General features: G+C 35.1%; 2 protein-coding genes across 3 annotated transcripts in view; both read left to right on the top strand.

Annotated features, from left to right (window-relative positions):
* The window catches only part of LOC145574139 (callose synthase 9-like), a 28,445-nt gene extending 16,898 nt beyond the window's left edge, over nt 1-11,547 (top strand). For both annotated transcript variants that reach the window (XM_081631879.1, XM_081631880.1), the window contains exons 32-52: nt 16-125; nt 1,458-1,592; nt 2,013-2,081; nt 2,167-2,344; nt 2,455-2,569; nt 3,147-3,266; nt 3,678-3,793; nt 3,898-3,981; nt 4,094-4,206; nt 4,995-5,047; nt 5,107-5,283; nt 6,008-6,055; nt 6,310-6,468; nt 7,511-7,624; nt 7,859-7,947; nt 8,027-8,185; nt 8,304-8,406; nt 9,636-9,755; nt 10,438-10,488; nt 10,579-10,761; nt 10,977-11,547. In XM_081631879.1, the coding sequence (XP_081488005.1) occupies nt 16-125; nt 1,458-1,592; nt 2,013-2,081; nt 2,167-2,344; nt 2,455-2,569; nt 3,147-3,266; nt 3,678-3,793; nt 3,898-3,981; nt 4,094-4,206; nt 4,995-5,047; nt 5,107-5,283; nt 6,008-6,055; nt 6,310-6,468; nt 7,511-7,624; nt 7,859-7,947; nt 8,027-8,185; nt 8,304-8,406; nt 9,636-9,755; nt 10,438-10,488; nt 10,579-10,761; nt 10,977-11,213 (2,533 nt within the window). In that variant the 3' untranslated portion in view covers nt 11,214-11,547. The remainder of the gene's footprint in view (nt 1-15; nt 126-1,457; nt 1,593-2,012; nt 2,082-2,166; nt 2,345-2,454; nt 2,570-3,146; nt 3,267-3,677; nt 3,794-3,897; nt 3,982-4,093; nt 4,207-4,994; nt 5,048-5,106; nt 5,284-6,007; nt 6,056-6,309; nt 6,469-7,510; nt 7,625-7,858; nt 7,948-8,026; nt 8,186-8,303; nt 8,407-9,635; nt 9,756-10,437; nt 10,489-10,578; nt 10,762-10,976) is intronic.
* Nucleotides 11,548-15,588: 4,041 nt separating this feature from the next.
* On the top strand, nt 15,589-18,379 carry LOC145574137 (uncharacterized). The gene is made up of 3 exons (XM_081631877.1): nt 15,589-15,740; nt 15,916-16,011; nt 16,159-18,379. The coding sequence occupies exons 2-3, from the start codon at nt 15,976-15,978 to the stop codon at nt 17,902-17,904; spliced, it is 1,782 nt and encodes a 593-aa protein (XP_081488003.1). The 5' UTR covers nt 15,589-15,740; nt 15,916-15,975; the 3' UTR covers nt 17,905-18,379.
* The last annotated feature ends 1,017 nt before the right edge of the window (nt 18,380-19,396 follow it).

Raw genomic sequence — 19,396 nt, 5'->3', positions numbered from 1 at the left:
TAAATGGCTTTGCAGCGTATTCACTCCTTACTATTCGGAGACGGTGCTATACAGTTTGAATGAACTGCGGAAGAAAAACGAGGATGGAATATCACTTTTGTTTTACCTTCAGAAAATATATCCAGGTAGGTTTATGTACCATCATGAGAAGTACTATGGTAGTTGTTTATCTTACAAGGGATTCCTTTCCATGTGCACAACAAAGTAACAAACAACAAATAATGGTAGCACTTTATATTGCCCTTTCTCCTTCCTATTTGTTTCCATTCGATTTCCTTTCCAATGTACATACCAAACATGCACTAAAATGACTATTTTGGCAAGAATAGATACAGTAAAGATGTTTCATAGGTTCAATTGTGAACAAGTGTGTAGTCAAGTCCAAGATAATCTTTGGCAGTTTTGCTAATTAGAGGTGTTGTTGAAAAGAGTTTTCTAGGTAGCTAGGTGAACTGTGCTGTTGAAAGTCTGGAGGCTTAGGCAAGATTTTTTTGAGATGTCATAGATAATTATTAAAAGATCTTTTTCCGTTAGATGGCAGTTGTTGGAAATTATGGTCTACAATAAATCTAGAATGCCTATTTTGGCTGAATTGTGCTGTGGGGACTGGCTTTGTGTTTTTAATTTTTTCGATTAGTTTTATAAGATGTCACCATCCTTCTATAATGCATGAAGTGAAGTCTTGGTCTGGCAATGGTGATCATATATCTTCTGGACCAAGTTGTTTTTGTATTTCCTAATTACCAGGAAATGGTAAAAGCTTAATGCCTGAAGCTGTTTCCGAGGAGAGACTGATGGAAATAGCTTTAAGGCTAAATGTTATTAATTTTGTTGTAGTTTAATATCACTTTCAAAATGTCCAATAACCAAACCTACCCTATTATTTTTAGACTAAGCAAATATTTCTCCACATAGGAACTTTTTGGAAGAGGAGCATCTCCTTGGGATACGTTTTCTCCTAACTTCTGGCAGTATAAAAGACTATTTTCCACTTGGATTAACCCGTGGGAGGAACTTTTTATGTATTGCTCACATTTTGGGCACATCTCTTCTGGTAATACCATGTCAAGCTTTGAGCTGTCATAGTATCTGTGTTTTGGTTTTGATAGTCTTTCCACTTTAAGTACTACCCCTCTTTACTTGGTTTAAATTAAGGCTTCATCAATGCTTAGGATGAGGTGTTGAGTTTTGCATCCATTGCTTGAGAGGGCAAATGTAATTCTTGGTTCTTTACCATCGGCTGGATGTTCAGTGCATTATGCTTTGTATGGTCCCTATGAGGCACCCTTGTATTGTCATTAGTTTATAAACTTTTGTATTTGATTATCACTAATAAATTAGATTTGATATTTGGTGCAGCTTTTGAAATAATGTTTTTTGGTTGTTTATAATTAAATTAAGCATTTATCCTTTGAGTTACAATTACTTTATATAAACATATGTCCTGGGCTGCGCAGATGAATGGAAGAATTTTCTTGCTCGAATTGGGCGTGATGAAAATGCACAGGAAACAGACCTCTTTGATAGTCCTAATGATATTGAGGAACTCCGTTTTTGGGCATCTTACCGTGGGCAAACATTAGCAAGAACTGGTATGAGTGCTTTTTGTTGAACTTGTGTTTTATGTATAACCATCTGATTTTCATGATGTAATCAGCCTGTTTGAAATTTTAATATCTCTTTTTGGTACAAAATTACTATTTGCTTTGTTGACAATCATTCTTTTCAAAAAAAAAAAAAAAAAATATAAAGATTATAAATTATATGCAATTTATCAAACAGCTATATAATTTCTAAGCATGAAACTGCATTTACAATATTTGGTCATTAAAGTGAAAATATGCGAAGCGAAGGTTGCCAAACTGAATTTTTTTCCTTACCTTAATGGAAAATTTCAGCTGGGCTTTCATGTACTATTTTTGGTGTTTTGATTTACATGTTTTGGTGGGTATCTCTGCAACCTACGTTTGCTCATGGGTATTAGTGATTCTACATTTGTTCTGAAATTGCAGTTCGTGGAATGATGTACTACCGTAAAGCCCTCATGCTCCAGACCTATTTGGAGAGGATTGCTTCTGGAGGTGTGTAATCTTTGATTACTGGTGTTTACTTTTTATTTTTTGCTCAAACGATTAATTTTTTTTTTTTTTTAACATTAACATGCAGATCTGGAGGTTCCAATATCAGGCAACGATGTACTTAATGTCCAGGGTTTTGAGCTATCTCCTGAAGCACGTGCTCAGGCTGATTTAAAGTTCACATATGTAGTTACATGCCAAATATATGGAAAACAGAAAGAAGAGGGAAAGCCTGAGGCTGCGGATATTTCTTTGCTCATGCAAAGGTAGTTATTAAGTTTGTCTGTATGTTTAGTATGTCACCTTTTCACCTATCTTCTATATCCAGTCTGTTCTTAGACATGTTCATGATCTGTATTGCTTGCTTGTGATCTAGAAATGAAGCTCTTCGGGTTGCTTTTATTGATGTTGTTGAAACTATGAAGGATGGGAAAGTGCAGACCGAGTACTACTCCAAACTTGTAAAGGCTGACATCAATGGACAAGATAAGGTTATTTTTTGTTTCTTCCTTGTAATGTGGCATGCTAGGTTCAATACACGTAGGAATGCTGTGTTGTATAGTTTCTTTAGTCTGCTTTCAAATTTTGTGATGTAACTCAATATTAGTCTCACTTGATATTTATAAATCATCCTCATGTCATATAATAATGTATTGGAAGTTTGGAACGGCTTATTAAATCTTAGTTATGACAAAAAGGTTTAGCTTTTTCCCTGAAAATTTGTTTTTAGTTCCATGCATATATGTTTCCATATGTATATACGTAGTATATATTTCATTTCAAACCGAATTCTGATGTGTTAGAGCGTTGGAGACCATCTGTGGTTATATTGTCAAATTTGAACACTTGTGAAACTTGCATTTTTGGTTTTTTTTACCCAATTTTATTACATGTAAATTGTATACTGTGATGCTCCAATTCTAGTGCATTCTCTTCCCTACTATCTCTTTTATGTAATGCAACACTTTTTTGGAAGCCTGTGTTGTTTGTGTCCAAGACATTATTGTCTTCTCTTGTTTACGTTCTTTCTCTAGTACCAATTAACAAAGTAAGAGATTTATTTTGCAGGATATCTACTCTGTTATGTTACCAGGAAATCCTAAACTTGGTGAAGGAAAGCCCGAGAATCAAAATCACGCTGTTATCTTTACTCGTGGACAAGCAGTACAGACTATTGATATGAATCAGGTAAGTATTTGCAGTTGAATTTATTTAAATTATGTTGCTGTCTTTTATTGTAAAATAATAAAGATCCTAACTATTTCTATGGCAGGAAGTTATGATTTAAACTTTTTGAAACACCCTAAAACAGATAGTGTGTCAAACTTTCAGCAACAAAGGGAATATTTTTTTATTTCTTTTGCTCAAAAAGCAATCTGATTTTGTAGTTATTAGTTTGGTTCATGGAGGGATTTTGTACTGTTGTTAAATTATACTTATTGATGCTTGATATGGTATGCTGCATGTTGATTTTCCAAAGGGCACGATTTTGCCTGCTATAGAAAATTTGACACTGTTTCAATACATTTTCCACTTGATGATTGGTTCTTTTAAGTTTTCATTGAGGCTTTTTCTCAGTTGCTTTGAATGATGTTTTAGGATAATTATTTTGAAGAGGCTTTGAAGATGAGAAACCTTCTCGAAGAATTCAATCTTGATCATGGACTTCGTGCCCCCACTATTCTTGGTGTCAGAGAACATGTATTTACCGGAAGGTACCCTCTTTTAAAATACTCACAAATTTATGTTTACTTATGATTTATGTTTGTGTTCTAGTATATATGCTTCGTAATAAACCACTTTGTCCATTTAAATGCAGTGTTTCTTCATTAGCTTCATTTATGTCCAATCAAGAAGCCAGCTTTGTAACTCTTGGACAACGAGTTCTTGCTAATCCGTTGAAGTAAGTTTGTCCTGTAAAGATTGGAGATTGTTTTGAAAAGATTTTTTTTTTTTTCCTGTTTTAATTAAATATGTTTTTGATGTTCTTAAAGTTAATTGTTGCAAATTCGCAGGGTTCGAATGCATTATGGACATCCAGACGTTTTTGATAGAGTTTTCCATATAACACGTGGTGGTATAAGCAAGGCCTCTCGTGTTATAAACATTAGTGAAGACATATTTTCTGGTGGGTTGTTCTGACAAAAATACATGCATGTTCTTTGTCTTTACTGCAATTCTATCAAACTAGTCTGACATTCTCTTGATCTCATGTCTCATTACATTGCCAATTGACCTCACTAGGTGATGCCATAAAAGAATATAGAATATTATACTCTTTCTTTTGGGTTGTTCTTACAAAAATACATGCGTTTTCTTTGTCTTTTACTCTGTTTTAACATGTTGATGCCATAAAAGAATGTAGAATATTATATTTTTTGGAAAAAAGTTTGACATTCTCTTGATCTCATGTCTCATTACTTTGCCAATTGACCTCACTAGTCTTTCGTCTCCCTTTCCCGTTTTCACTTATCTTTTCCTTTAAAGCTAAAATCAACCTCTTCAACATTCTTGAGTAAACCTATTAAGTCTTTTCTGGCTCTTAATAATTGTATGATATGCCATATCTTATGTATTACGCCATCATAATGTTTGTTTTCAAACCCTGTGATAATTTAAGGGGTAAGACATTGATTATTATGCTCGCTAAATTAGTACTATAGGTCTGTTTGATACACTTTACAATTAGAGATATCTCTTTGCCAGGACCTTGTGGCTTTTGGATGCTTTTCTATTAAGCCCGAGTCTTTTTTGTTCTATATGTTTCATAGACCTGCATAAAAATGTTTTTGAGCGAAGAATATGATAAATCATATCTCATCTAGCTTGAGTCTTCTTGTTTTGATTTTAGAAACTTGCATAAAAATGTTTGTCAAATAAGAATATGATGGTTATAAATCTGAATCTGCAATGCAGGATTCAACTCAACTTTAAGACAGGGGAACATTACCCATCATGAGTACATTCAGGTATAATTTAAAGTTTACTTGCATACTTTTTAAACATCATCTTTAACTGTAGTTTACAGGTTGGTAAAGGACGGGATGTGGGGCTCAACCAGATTGCACTATTTGAAGGAAAAGTTGCTGGTGGAAATGGTGAACAAGTTCTTAGTAGGGATGTTTACCGGCTAGGGCAGCTTTTTGATTTCTTCAGAATGATGTCATTCTTCTACACAACTGTTGGATACTACTTTTGTACAATGGTACGTCTACAAATATCACCGTAAAACTTACTGCCAGTATGACTTTTACCATCTGTAGGAATGCATAAAGATATTAAACTGAGATCTTAGTCAAAATAGTACTTTCAATTTCTAACATTAAAATTGGTAGGGAATCATTGATTCTGTGGCATATATGTTTTGTATTCACTAATTCTATAATTAGTCAAAGGGCTTCCATCAGCTGTTTGTTTTCATAAGAATGGGATTCTTGTTGCTAGCAATATTATTCTGACTCCAGATTTGGACGTGTGTTCTTGTCTAAATTTCAAACTTGGGCAGCTGAAAACTTTGCATGTTTTTTTCCAAAAAGAAGTGTCAAGTTTCATACTCATGTTTTGAGTGGTTTATCTGACAAGTTAAAACATACTATATATCTTGAATCTTAATTTCATTATAAATTACTTTGTTTAAAATTCTGCCTGCATTTGCTGCAAAGAAATCAATATGTAGCATTTTGTTGATGCTTTCATGATTATTTTGCTTCCATCTGTTAATGTATATGTCTAGCTGTGTCGAATGGGTGTTTATTAGCGTGATAACCTGCGTACTTGTTTTTAATATTGGCTCATGCTTATTTTGCACGAATCTCCAATAGTTTCTCTGGCCATTTTAATTTGACAGGTGCTGTCTAATACTTGTTGGACCCCTGTTGTACTTCTAATATTTGCGTGTAACTAAGCTGTCACTTTTTATTTCTTTGCAGTTGACGGTGCTGACTGTATATATATTTCTTTACGGTAAAACATATCTGGTACGTTGAGTATCCTGCTAGCAAATTTACCAAGTGTTTGCACTATTTTTCTTTCTTTTGTTTTTTTCTTTTTTTTCTAGCTGAAAATGATAAATAAGATAAATATATATTATCAGATGAACTGACTTGTGCAAATACTGTAGTGTTTATCTTTTTTTATCTAGTCCAGTACACTCAAAGCCTAAGCATGTGGCTTTTTCTTTGCTTGATCACTCATTTTCCCTTGGTGGAACGTTTGCTAAATTTTGTTGCAGGCGTTGTCAGGAGTTGGTGAGACAATCCAAGATCAAGCTCGTATCTCGCAGAATACTGCACTTGGTGCAGCCCTTAATACTCAGTTCCTTATTCAGATTGGAATCTTTACTGCTATCCCAATGATTCTTGGATTCATTCTGGAACAAGGGTTTTTTAGGGTATGTTTTTTGGAACTTGACCTGATTTTGTTTTTTGTAGATGTGTCTCCATACCTCAGACAGCAAAATATTTTTTTTCACCCCCCAAGTCCCCAACTAATGTATGATTGATAACAATGATTTATGATATGCACTTTTTATTTTGAGAATGATAAGAATATCCTTGTTTATGTCTTGTTAGGAAGTGTATTAGCATATTTTAAATTCAATAATATTGTGCAAAACATGTTAATATTGTGAATCCATTGTAGGTTTTAGTTAGATTGTAGATGTTTCATGTTGTGCACTATTAGATGTTACATCTAATTTTTATGATTTTGGTAAAGTTTAATTTACGGTGTAATCAATTATTCCTAGTTATTTTATTTATTATACTCCTACAATGCTCTTAATATAAGAGTTCTCCCTATGGTGAGGTTTTTTCTTTCCATGAAGTAAATTTTGGGGAAAAAAATTCCATCCCAATGGTGAATAATCACCAAAAAGTTCATGAAGATTTGTATTAAAGTTCATGCTGTGAGAGAAATATGGTGGGTTATTGGGGGAAGAGAGTGTTGAGGAGATTTCTTGTTTATTTCAACTTTCACAAAAAATCTGATGTGGAGGAGAGGGAAATGTAGGAAGAGTGGTGAGGGGATATTTTTTCCTTCACCATTGAGAGTGCTCTATGTACAAAATCTGCCAACTACGTTCATATGTTTGCTCTTGGTGATCCCACACTAACTTGATATTCGGTATTATTGTTTGTTCTTCTCTTCTGTAATGTCAGTGTGACTATTAAGCTTTATTTTTACTGATGTGGATATTTGAATATGATTAGAAGAAAATAACACTTGATTTGTTTTTTTAACTGCTCTTTTAATGGTTTAATGCCTAAATTGTCTGGCCAGTTTGCAATTTTAATGATTAAGCAATGATTGTGCTATGCTATTCTCTTTGAGTTAATGATCATCAGCTGTAATGTTCTTTCATGTTGAGATCAACTGAGATTCCGAATCTAGTGCTAATCTCCTTTATTTTTATTTTTATTTTTTAATTTCAGGCCATTGTGAATTTTATCACTATGCAATTTCAACTTTGTTCCGTCTTTTTTACCTTTTCTTTGGGAACAAGAACACATTATTTTGGTCGGACAATTCTCCATGGCGGTGCACGGGTTTGTCAACTTTCCTACCTTATACTTCCTCCCTTTTTAAATACATGCTACAGTTTGACTTTGGCTTATGCATTATTCAAAATATCAACTTTTTATATTTTCCCTAAGTATATAATTAGGGATATTTTGGCCAGTATAAAAGTCAAACTGGTTAGTGTATTTCGAAACAGAGGAGTATTAAAGTGATTATATTAAGAATTGTGTCATTTGATTAGTAATTGTTTGTTTTAACAGTACCAAGCAACTGGGAGGGGTTTTGTTGTCCGTCATATAAAATTCAGTGAAAACTACCGGCTCTACTCTCGGAGTCATTTTGTCAAAGGGTACATCCTTTTTTATTTTTGTTGTAGCTTGTATTGTGACATGAAGATTGTTTTTGAGTTGTAAACTTTTTTGATGTAGGCTTGAGGTTGTCCTTTTGTTGATAGTATTTCTTGCATATGGTTATAATGATGGTGGTGCGATAGGCTACATTCTTCTCTCAGTCAGCAGTTGGTTTATGGCCCTTTCATGGCTCTTTGCTCCCTACCTGTTCAATCCATCTGGTTTTGAGTGGCAGAAGTAAGAAATAATATGAGTTAAAGCTACTTAGCTACAATTGTCATTTTCAATTAATATTTGGTGTTATGATGCATGGAAGACTCCCAGTCTAATTCATGTTTTTCCTTTTGCTTTAAAGGATTGTGGAGGACTTTCGGGATTGGACCAATTGGCTTCTTTATAGAGGTGGTATTGGAGTTAAGGGCGAGGAAAGTTGGGAAGCTTGGTGGGAAGAGGAATTGGTGATTTTTCTACTTATTAATTTCTGGCATAGAATTCTAATGCTTTTACTTCTTGTCTGCATGCTTTGGTGAGATACTTGGTGGGAAGAGGAATTGGACCAATTCTTCTGATGTTTGGTTGACAAAATAGAATGGGAAAAGTGAAAATTTATGGGATATTGTAATTTGGGTAGTTGTTTGGTTGACACAAAAAGGCAAAAATGAGGGGAGTTGGAATTCATGGGAATTTCTACTTCCACAAAATGTAGGAAGTAAATTACCTAGCCCCCCTGGTCATTCAAAATTCATGGGAATTCCAACTTTCCATTGCACAACCAAACAAGTTAAAGAAATTCCTAGGAATTTCATTTGGGAAATAATTTCCCATGAAATACAACTTCCTACGGGAATTTATTTCCCGTGTCAACCAAACGAGGCAATCTTCATGTCTGCATCTTTTGCTAGGGCCAGCATTCTATGTAATCGTCAGCAGTTATCCCCTTACCTTTGCAGCCTGATACAGCATCTTTTTTTTTCTTTCTTTTTTTTTTTTTTTTAGCATCTTGTTTTTCTTCCTCTGGAAACCTCTTGTAATTAATTAATCCCTCCGCCCCAGATTAGTTTTTACATCTTCCTTTTTTACTTGTCCCAAATTAGTTTTTACACTTCCTTTTTGAGAAAGATCCCACTATTATTTTATCACCTCTCTTTTCACTACCACAAAATTAAGGCCCACTCTCTCTCACATATAGTATAAAAATATACCACTATCTTCTGTAAAATCTAGTTTTTCAATAAAATAATAGCCCACTATCACCTATCAGTCTATCACATCTACTTTTCCAATAAACTAACCATTGATGTCAAACTTATCACCTAAAATATGTGTAAAAACTAATATGGAACGGAGGGAGTATCTATGTTTTCCTTTGTCATTTTAAGCAGCATTCGGTTAGAGAACCAAATGAGCTTTCAGGGATCTTTTTTATTTTCACCTACTTCTATTTTTATTTTAAGTTTCTCTGCTCTACTATATTCTAGCCTTTCCTGACTTAAAACAAAAGTAGTTAAATTCGCTTATTTTCTGAACTATTATTGTGTTTGAGACAGTGGTTAAATGTTGTTAAGACATAAAGTCAAAACACCTTTTTTTTCAACCACATTCCTATGGCCAGCTTCTGTGGAAAATGTCCTTAGGAAATTAGTTCATCTTTGGTTGCATTCTTGGAACTAAAAGATTGTTTTGGCAGGGGCACATTCGGACTTTTGGTGGGAGGATTGCAGAGACTATTTTAAGCCTGAGGTTCATCGTCTTCCAGTATGGTATTGTATATAAGCTACAAGTACAAGGGACCAATACATCGTTAGCGGTGAGAACTCAACTTGTCTCCTAATTATATTTCTCTTTGCTTAGTGGTTTCTGTCACCTGCTTCCATCTGCATGCAAAAAGTTCTATCTTTTCATAGTGGGTTTTGATTTTTCTAAAACAGATGCTAGTCTTTTACTCCTTCCTGAAGGACACTGCTACTGTTTGAGATCTATTTCAAGGTCGTAATTTACCTGTTTGTTGTATCGTCAATCAATCCATAGTTGGTGTTGCATGTTGGGATGAGCATTTTATATGTATTCTCAATGTTATATGTATTTTATATCCTCTAGCAAATGTCTAGATCATTCTGTTGTTCATTAAATGTGAGTGTTGCTGTATGGTGGATGAATGTGCTAATCTTGATCTGTCACTTGCTTTCATCTGCATGCAAAAAGTTGTAGCTTTTCATAGTGGGTTTTGTTTTTTCTATAGGGGAAGTCTATCACTCCTTCCTAATGGACAATGCTATGTTATGAGATCTATTGCAAGATTTTAATTAATCTGTATGTTGTATCATAGTTGGTGGTTCATGTTGAGATGTGAATTTTGTTTGGATAATTAATATAATATGGACTTTTTTATCCTCTTTTAGATGTCTAGATCACTCTGCTGTTTGTTAAATAAGAGTGTTGCTATTTGGTGGAAGAATGTGCTGATCTTGAATTGTTTTCCCCCCCCGCAGATATATGGCTTTTCATGGGCAGCTCTGGCTGGCCTTATAATCCTTTTCAAGGTTTGGTTTATAGAATTGGAAGGCTAATAATGTTATGTTGGTAATCCCAATTGATTTAGTTAGTGAATCTACTTTGAATCTGTGCTTCAGGTTTTCACTTTCAGCCAGAAGGCATCGGTGAACTTTCAACTGATATTGCGCTTTGTCCAAGGGCTTACATTCTTGATTGCGTTAGCTGGTATAGCTGTGGCTATTGTACTTACAGATCTATCTGTTTCTGACATATTTGCCTGTATCTTAGCCTTTATTCCTACTGGTTGGATGATTCTTTCGGTGAGTTTCATGTTTAACTCTACATCATTGCTGTTACATTTCTCCTTTTTCCAAATTCTCGTCCCCCTCCCCTAACAAAGTGTCGTGCTATCTTCATGTTGACTTTGTATAAAGAGTTTGCATATTGTAGAAGTAAACATGTGCGGTGCCTTGCTTTCTCATTTATCCTTACGTTTTGTATTTATACTTTTCTCTAATTTCTAAAAAATTTCCAGATTGCAATAGCCTGGAAACCGTATGTCAAGAAGTTGGGGCTGTGGAAGTCCATCCGGTCACTTGCACGTCTTTACGATGCTGGAATGGGCATGCTTATTTTCATTCCTATCGCATTTTTCTCGTGGTTTCCCTTCGTGTCCACATTCCAAACAAGGCTCATGTTCAATCAAGCATTCAGCCGAGGGTTAGAGATATCCCTTATCCTTGCCGGAAACAACCCCAACACTGCACTATAATTTTCAGTCGTTGCTCTTGTGATTGTATGTTGAGGCATCCCCTTGTCATTTTTTTACTGTCTAGGGTATAGCCGTTGTGTTTTACACTTGTTTGAGAGGATTGGGGCACTGAGCTTGCCCCTCGTGCAGTCTTGCCTGTACATTTTGCCAGATCTAATTAGCCGGTTGTAATTTTGTTAGGACTGTAATTTGTAGACTTGGTTTCTTTTAGAAAATATAACGTAGGAAATTTTGTTGCTAGTACTGCATATTCCTCTACTAAAGCAACCTGCGATTCTATTGCTATCCTATAGATATCTTCAAGGCGGACTATAACCAATTCTTGTAGAAAACATTTTATTCCAATTATTATTGGGTTTGTGGCCCATGAATGCACTTTCTATTAAAATCTTGGTGAAATATATAAAGGGTTATTATACTAAACAAAATTTATATGTACTACTTAGTAATTAATTAATAAAGATTTGATAAATGATCATCACATAGTAAATTAAAATCAAATTTTGTGTCAAAAAAAAAAAAAAATAAATAAATAAAAATCAAATTAATTTGCATAATACAAAGATCATATGAGTATATCATGTGAATACTTATTAAAATTTATTCGGTAATTTAATCTGTATGATTCAATTAACATAAATCATACAAAATTTTTAAAAATCTTATGGCACAAGACTTAAGCTAGCATAAAACTCTTAAATACACACAAAATTAATTTATTGTGGATCACTAAAATGTTTAATTGTTCATATTTTAAAGGAAAAATTGATTTTAATAATCCCACCTTTAGTCGATTCGCTGTTAATAATCCTACCTTTTGATTATTATCTAATAATCCCACTTTTATAGACGATTTTCTTCTATTGATCCCTAATCTGTTGGTAACCGGTTTTGATAGGTGAATATGTTACGTGTCATATTGTGATAGGTTGAAAATTAATTTTTTTTTTTAAAAAAAAAAAAACTAAAAAATTAAAAAAAAAACATCAGCCACCCAACCCCTTACGTCACCCATCATCCCAACTTCCGGCAGCGGCCGTCCTTTCCCACCCCCTCCGGCAGCCCTCTTTCCCACCATCACCACCACCGGAATTTTCCCCTCTCCACGACCCACTCAACGACGACAACGCCTATCCTCCTTGTAATCCACCACAATACAACAAAATCAATTAATTAACAGTGCTTCAAAATGATTATCAATTGAAGAAACCTCTTCTCTAATCGAAACCAAAGCATCAGCAGCAGATATAAAAGAACGATAATTCGCCACAGCTACTTCCTACATCTGCCGCAGAATCCTCTCCGCATCGACTCGAAGAAGCTCTGGGTCCTGCTAGAACTAAAAAATGGCGCAGAAATTGGACCTCAAAAAGGAGAATTGGAGAAATTCAGAGAGTGAAATTGACATTGTGAATACCATCAATGGTAAAAGGGAGGAGCTCAGAGACGTAAGGTTGCTAGTAGATTGAAGCGTCAGGAATGAGACATGCAACTTCTTCGCCATTGTCGTCTAGTTTTGAGGATAATGACAAAGATAAAGGCTCCATGGATTTCGGGGAGGGGTGGGTTGTCGTTGGGTGGGTCGTGGAGAGGGGAAAATTCCGGTGGTGGTGATGGTGGGGTGGGGAGAGGGGCTGCCGGAGGGAGGAGGGATTGAGAAGGGACGGTTGCCGGAAGTTAGGATGGGGTGACGTGAGGCTGGGATGGCTGGGTATGTTATTTTTATTTATTTATTTATTTACTTTTAATTTTTCTTTTTATCTTTTTAATGTATTTTTGTCCAATTATGTAATAACACATGTCAGTTAAATTAAAAATAAAAAAATTTACCCATTGTACAGGTAATCGGTCAGAAGGGACCATTAGAAGAAAATCGCCTATAAAGGTGGAATTATTAGATAATAATCAAAAGGTGGGATTATTAACAGCGAACCGATCAAAGGTAGGATTATTAGAATCAATTTTTCCTATTTTAAAATATAGTCGTTAAATTAATAAAAAGGTCATTATTTCAAAATAAGGTTATATTATGTAAAAATAATAAGTTATTTTGTTATAATTAAGGTCATATATAAGAGATTAATATATTTTATATTGAGAGTTTTTATACACTACTAGTCAATTTGATACTCCCTCCGTCCCTAAATTACATTCCTCTTTCTAGCATTTATTCCTCACATAATAGAGAGAAAGAGGAATGTAATTTAGGGACGGAGGGAGTAATAAAGATCTTTAGTTAAAATAAGGGTCGCTAACATAATGTCATTTGGCACGTGTGGATTTCAAAAATCTACTATAATATTATTCTCAACTAGGTTGACACAAGTTTTAACAAAGGTATATATTAAAATTATGGTAGCTATATTAAAATTATGGACACTATATGTTCAACATCCATCAATTAGTACATTAGGTCCACACATTACTACATTAGTAGCAATTACTAGCAAAACATGAATATTTAATCAAAAATATGTCATTAATTCTTGTATAATATTTATTTTAAATGACTTCAGCTATGTAAAAATGATTAAAATTTAGCGAAAATAAGGTGAAGAGAAAGGTTCATGATTATGTTTCATTTTTTAAACATTATTTTCACTTATTTTCTCGAATAATAATTAGTATTTCAAATAAGATGGATTCAAGAAAATTTAGTTCATATAAATGTTGATAAGATTTAATAATGATTATCTACAAGTTTAAATTTGAGTTGTTCATGACTTTTTGTTAAAAAATTTATATACATTCACGTGCAAGATGTACTTAAAGCTATTTTATGCACATTTAATATATATATGTTTTTTGCTCATTTTAAAATTTTAAAAACTATCCTGATACACTTAACCCTATGTGCATCAAATGTATATAAAAAGTGTTGGTGATTTTCTTTAAAATGGTCAAACAACCAAACCTTGGGATAATAATTTGAGCTTTCCATTACACTTTGAAAAGAAAGGCATATTATACCTTACTCCCATTGAAATCATATTTTACAAATACAAATACAACTTGTATTGAAGTAAAATTCCCAAATTTTATATATAAAGTAATTTTTTTATTAATTTTTTTCATAAAAAAAAAAAAGAGAAAATCTCTGTTAATATAGCATATTAACGAGCTTCGTTAATATGGGGGCACGCTCGACATTTCCGCGTCTTTAGTAAGGGTATATGTGTAAAGTAGCCTCTGGACCTTTAACGAGCAACAAACAGACGTTAACTCCTCCATTGCAAGCAGTCCCGTTAAGCAGCTCCAAACCTCTCCTCATTAGCCTCAGCAGAACGATTCTCATAACCTCTAGTGAATAAAGCATCAATTGTGGTCGAGTAACCTAAATTCGACTTCTGGTGTTAACAAATTACGGTTTTGTGGACTGATTGGGCGTTGCGACGAGGGTGCATTGTCAAGCTAGGGGTTTTACTGTTTTTGCAGCTGATTATAATGTAATCTGTTGCTGGTGATATTGTTTATGCAACCATTTGTAGTTAAAGAATTTGTTGATTGATAGTGGTAATTGCATGTTTATTTGTATTAGTTGTGTTTATGTAATTGGTACTGGACATTGAATTAATTGAATTGGTATCTGACAATGTTATTGCTCCAGTGGATTTCAGTCAGTATTTGAATGTATGGTTTATGTTCAGCATATTTTAGCCTTGTTCCTGGATGAATTGTGGTTGTGTGGTTAATTTCATGTGTAATTGTAGGACCTAGAGGTTATGAGTGATACTAATGATGTCGATTCATGGAGTCAGTGGTTCGATCTTCGGCACCAAATAACCGCAGAACACTTGATACGAGTTCGATGCTGCAACTATTCAAATCCACCAGAGCTTTCGAAGTCACCCCAGTTCGCTAAAGCCCTAAAACGATAGCTGAGAGAGGAAGAAGAAACACTTTTACAGAACGGGGTTCAATTTTGGATTACAGAACGGGGTTCAATTTTGGATTACAATCCGAAATTTCAGGCCTAACGGAATTGAAAAACACGTTTACTTTTGTCCGTACAGCGACGTTATCTGCCATCTCAGCACATGAATAGAAGAATAATAAGATAATAGCAGCAACCTATCATAATTGCAACTTTGCCACTATATTAACATATTTCGTTAATATGCTATATTAACTGGGCAGCGCTCAAAAAAAAAAAGGACATGAGAGATTGAGAGCGGGGTAAAATTTCGGTTAAGTGTTGAAGAGGCGTCCTAAACCGAACATGTCGCTACAAAATGCTTACACGCCACGTAGATTAGATCTCATCCGTTGATTTATCATCTTAAAATCTAACCGTTGCTTCCTTCCTTCTCCGCCTATAAATAGGTCTTACTAGCCTAAATTTTTCTCTAATTTTCGATTCTCGGCTAACCAAAAATTTAAGAGATCTAAAAAATTTTCCCCTAAATAAAATTAATTTTAGAGAGAGAAAAATCAAGAGAGAGAAAGTATTAAAGGACGAAGAAGAATCTCGTGCTCTTTGCTCAGAACTTTCATCTTTTTTGCACATAATCTGATTGATTTGCTAGGGTTTGTTTTGATTACAATTTGATTTTAATTTTTTCGCATTTTAAATCTAATTTTAATCGGATTTTTTGGATTGATTTTTATATTTTATTTTTATGATTTATTTGTTTGATTTTAATACTGTGGAGCTCGAGTTTTGATTAAGTTCGTCAATTTCTGTTTGTTTGTTTTCAATTAGGTTTTGAATTAGGGCTTTTCGACGAAGCAGTTTGCGAGTGGTTAAATCATTAATTAAACAATGAACGATCAGTCTCAAATGATGAATCAGCATCAGGTAACGAATTACAACAACTCGAATTTTCCGTTTTGTTCATCGGCCAATAATTACAATAGTAATTATAATTATGATAATTTTAAGAAAAATCAATTCAAAAAAATGAAGAATAATCAGTCTGAAATGTTGATGGTGAGTCACTCACAGATGATGAATCAATCGCAAATGGTGAATCAGCAGATGCCGCCGCCGCCGCAGAATCAAGCTCAGATGGTTAATCAGATGGTTAGTCAGGCTCAAATGGCGGCGAATCAGCCGAAGATGATGGTCAGTCAAGCTCAAATGGCGGCGAATCAGCCGAGTATGATGGCGAGTCAAGCTCAAATGGCGGCGAATCAGCCGAGTATGATGGTTGGTCAGAACTACGGTCAGTGGTCAATGCCTCCGCCTCAAATGAATGCTATGAAATTTGCGAATCCTATGAATCAAATGTATGCTGGAATTGCAAAACCTGGACGTAGTAGTAATAACAATAATAATAACAATAATTGGAAGGGAAAGAAACCTATGGATAAGAGGAAAGATGGTAGGAGGAAGGATAATAACAAACCATTGCCTGGTGGTGGTGTTGGTGGTGTGCCTTCGAAAGGGCCTGGTGGTGGTCTGAGCTATCAGCCGCCGACGCTTTATGAACTTGAACAGCAGAATAGACTTAAGGCTAGGAGGTTTTATCACCCTAAGAAGAAGTTTAATAGGATGGGACCTTATGCTCATGCTCCGAGGAATACTACTTCGTATATAATTCGAGCTAAGAAGTCCGGTGGGATTGCGTCGTTGGTTTCTCCTTGCCCTGTGACACCTGCTGTGTTGCCTACACCTGTTTTCTCGCCCTCGAGGGAGGCTTTGGTTGATATGGCTAAGGAGGAGTGGGGGGTTGATGGGTATGGGTCGATGAAGGGTTTGATTAGGCTTAGGTCTCCGGGACATGATGAGGCAGTTGATGATTATGATGAAGAGGATGATGGGGGGTCGAGTGAGAGTGATGTTGAGGAGCATGTAGAGGTTGAGAGGAGGTTGGACCATGATTTAAGTCGGTTTGAGATGATATACCCGAACAGTGGTGCTGATTACCATAATGTGCTGGAGAATAGAGTTGATGACCAGGATACCCATATCGCGCAACTGGAGGAAGAGAATTTGATTCTTAAGGAGAGGCTGTACTTGATGGAGAGGGAGCTTGGAGAGCTGAGGAGGAGATTGTTGTGTCTTGAGAGGCAGAATCAAGTTGTGGAGGATATAAATGAAGAAGTTGTGGAAAATGTCTCTGAAAACGATAGTGAAGGACTAAGGAATCTTCCTTTTGTTGTTAATAAGCATAATGAGGAGGTTGATTCTTTGCCAGGAAATAGGGTTATAGATAGTAAGGCAAGGAGGGAAGACAGTGGTGAAACGCTGCACAAGGAACTCAAGGAGCTTGCTGTGAAAGAGGTCTATGATGATGAAGTCGTGAGAAGTCATGGAACTGGTGTTGGATTGGAGGAGTATATGCAGGATAATGGATTGACTAATGATGGGCTCGGGTATAGGTTGATGGTAGACAATCGAGATGAAGAGCATAATGAAGAGCTGCCTAGTGACTTAGGAAAAAGACCGATTGAACACATAGAGCCTGAGAATAATAAGGAAATAATTAGCTCATCTGTTGGAAATGAAGAGGACAACATTAATGTTGCTGTGAAAAAACCTGTTGGTGCCTACATGGGAGAAACTTTGGCTGAGAGAGATGTGAAGGACAGAACTGAGGTGAACTTGAAGCAAGATGAGGCCGTGGTAAGTGGAACAGAGGCAGTAGGGAGCGATTTCGTGATGATTAATGAACCTGATGAAGATGTCTGCATGGGTGATGCTTTAGTGACAGACAGGGAAGTCAAGAATGTTGAAACTACTGATTGAAGGTTGTGGAGTTGAAAGCTTAGAGAAGAGCATTGGCGACGGTGACTATTCAAGTTGTCCCGCGTTAATGTAAGTTCTCTGATTAGAACTACCAATTGCAGGAAGAAGAAAAAGTTTTAACTCCTGTACATAGTACTTTGATCTCTGGATATTTTGTGTTTCATCTTTTTTTTTTTTTTTTTTTTTTTTTTTTTTTTTTTTTTGCGTTTGTAGGGATATTCTAGGAGTCTAGTTAAAAATGCATGTGACTAGATTGATATTAATTTCGGTTGACGTTGTGTCAGTGGGTAAATAGTTAGGTCGGAAGGAGGGGAAGTTGTAACCTTCCATTTAAAAATGGATGTAAGTCATGTACCTGCCTTTCTCTGGCTTAATGCCATTAAAACCTTGGTGTCTGATATAGTCTTTTTATTGAATCATGTATCTTTTTAAGATACTCTTCAACTTACCATTGGAGAGCAAACTCATTCTGTAAGTTTAATAATTCTCAAGATGGTTTATGTTTTAATTCTACTGAATAGCCGATTATATATTAATCTTGTTCCATGGCTAGCTGAACATTGGCCACAAGTGGTATATGGCAGATTGCTGACGAAGATGACGGTGAAGATCAGATGAAGATCATCTAGTAAGGTTCAGCCCTTTGATCTATTATACATTAATATTAAGTGGCTCTCTGCAGGTTTTACAGGCAAGATCTGTAAAGCTGTTTAAGAGATGAACTTTCATCGTATGGAACTTGATCATAGGTCTGTATGGTCTGGCTTTATAACTCTTGAATCTTGATAAGTGTTTTCCTCTGTTTTACCTCAGTGAAATCTTGTTGTCCATCATCTTTGTGGCAGAGGCTCTTTTTTGAGATTTAATTGTTACCCTTCTAAGGATAGGATGTATTGTTTATATGAGTTGTTTTACATTGACTTGTTTGTTTTTGTGTGATTGGGTTGATTGTAGCATGAAACCCTACACATTCTGCATTAAGGTTGTGATGTATTGTTTATTTGAACCCTTTGTTTTACATTGACCTGCCTTGCGTTTGTTTTTCTGTAATTGGGTTGATTATAGCATGAAATCCAATACATTCTTATTTAAGGTTGTTTTTTCTATATTGAGTATATCTCCCCAGATTAGCTAGTGTCATTTGGCTACCTACCTTATCTTGGCTTTTGAACCCTGGTAGATGAGACTTCTTCTTTGGCTTCCTTTCTACTCTATTTCATTTTATTATATTTCTACTCTTTGACAACTTGAGTTATTCCCGTAAATTTATGTATTTGGTACTTGTGTACCATGCTCATTCATTCTTTTTGAGCAATACTTTAGGGTCAGTGGTGCTGATAGTGTGGTGTAAGGGATAGAATACGGTTCAACAATTGTTGCTCTTGCTATCTAAATGTACAAGTATTTGTGTCATGTCTTTCAACGCATTGTTACTACAGAAGCAGACTACTAATATGTAAATAGATGTTGCAGACGAGTTGTTTAATAGATG

The sequence above is a fragment of the Chenopodium album genome, chromosome 13 (assembly GCF_948465745.1).
Source record: "Chenopodium album chromosome 13, dcCheAlbu1.1, whole genome shotgun sequence".
NCBI lineage: Eukaryota > Viridiplantae > Streptophyta > Magnoliopsida > Caryophyllales > Amaranthaceae > Chenopodium > Chenopodium album.
Note: the sequence above shows the minus strand (reverse complement) of the source record. Positions and strands in the feature narration are given on the sequence as shown.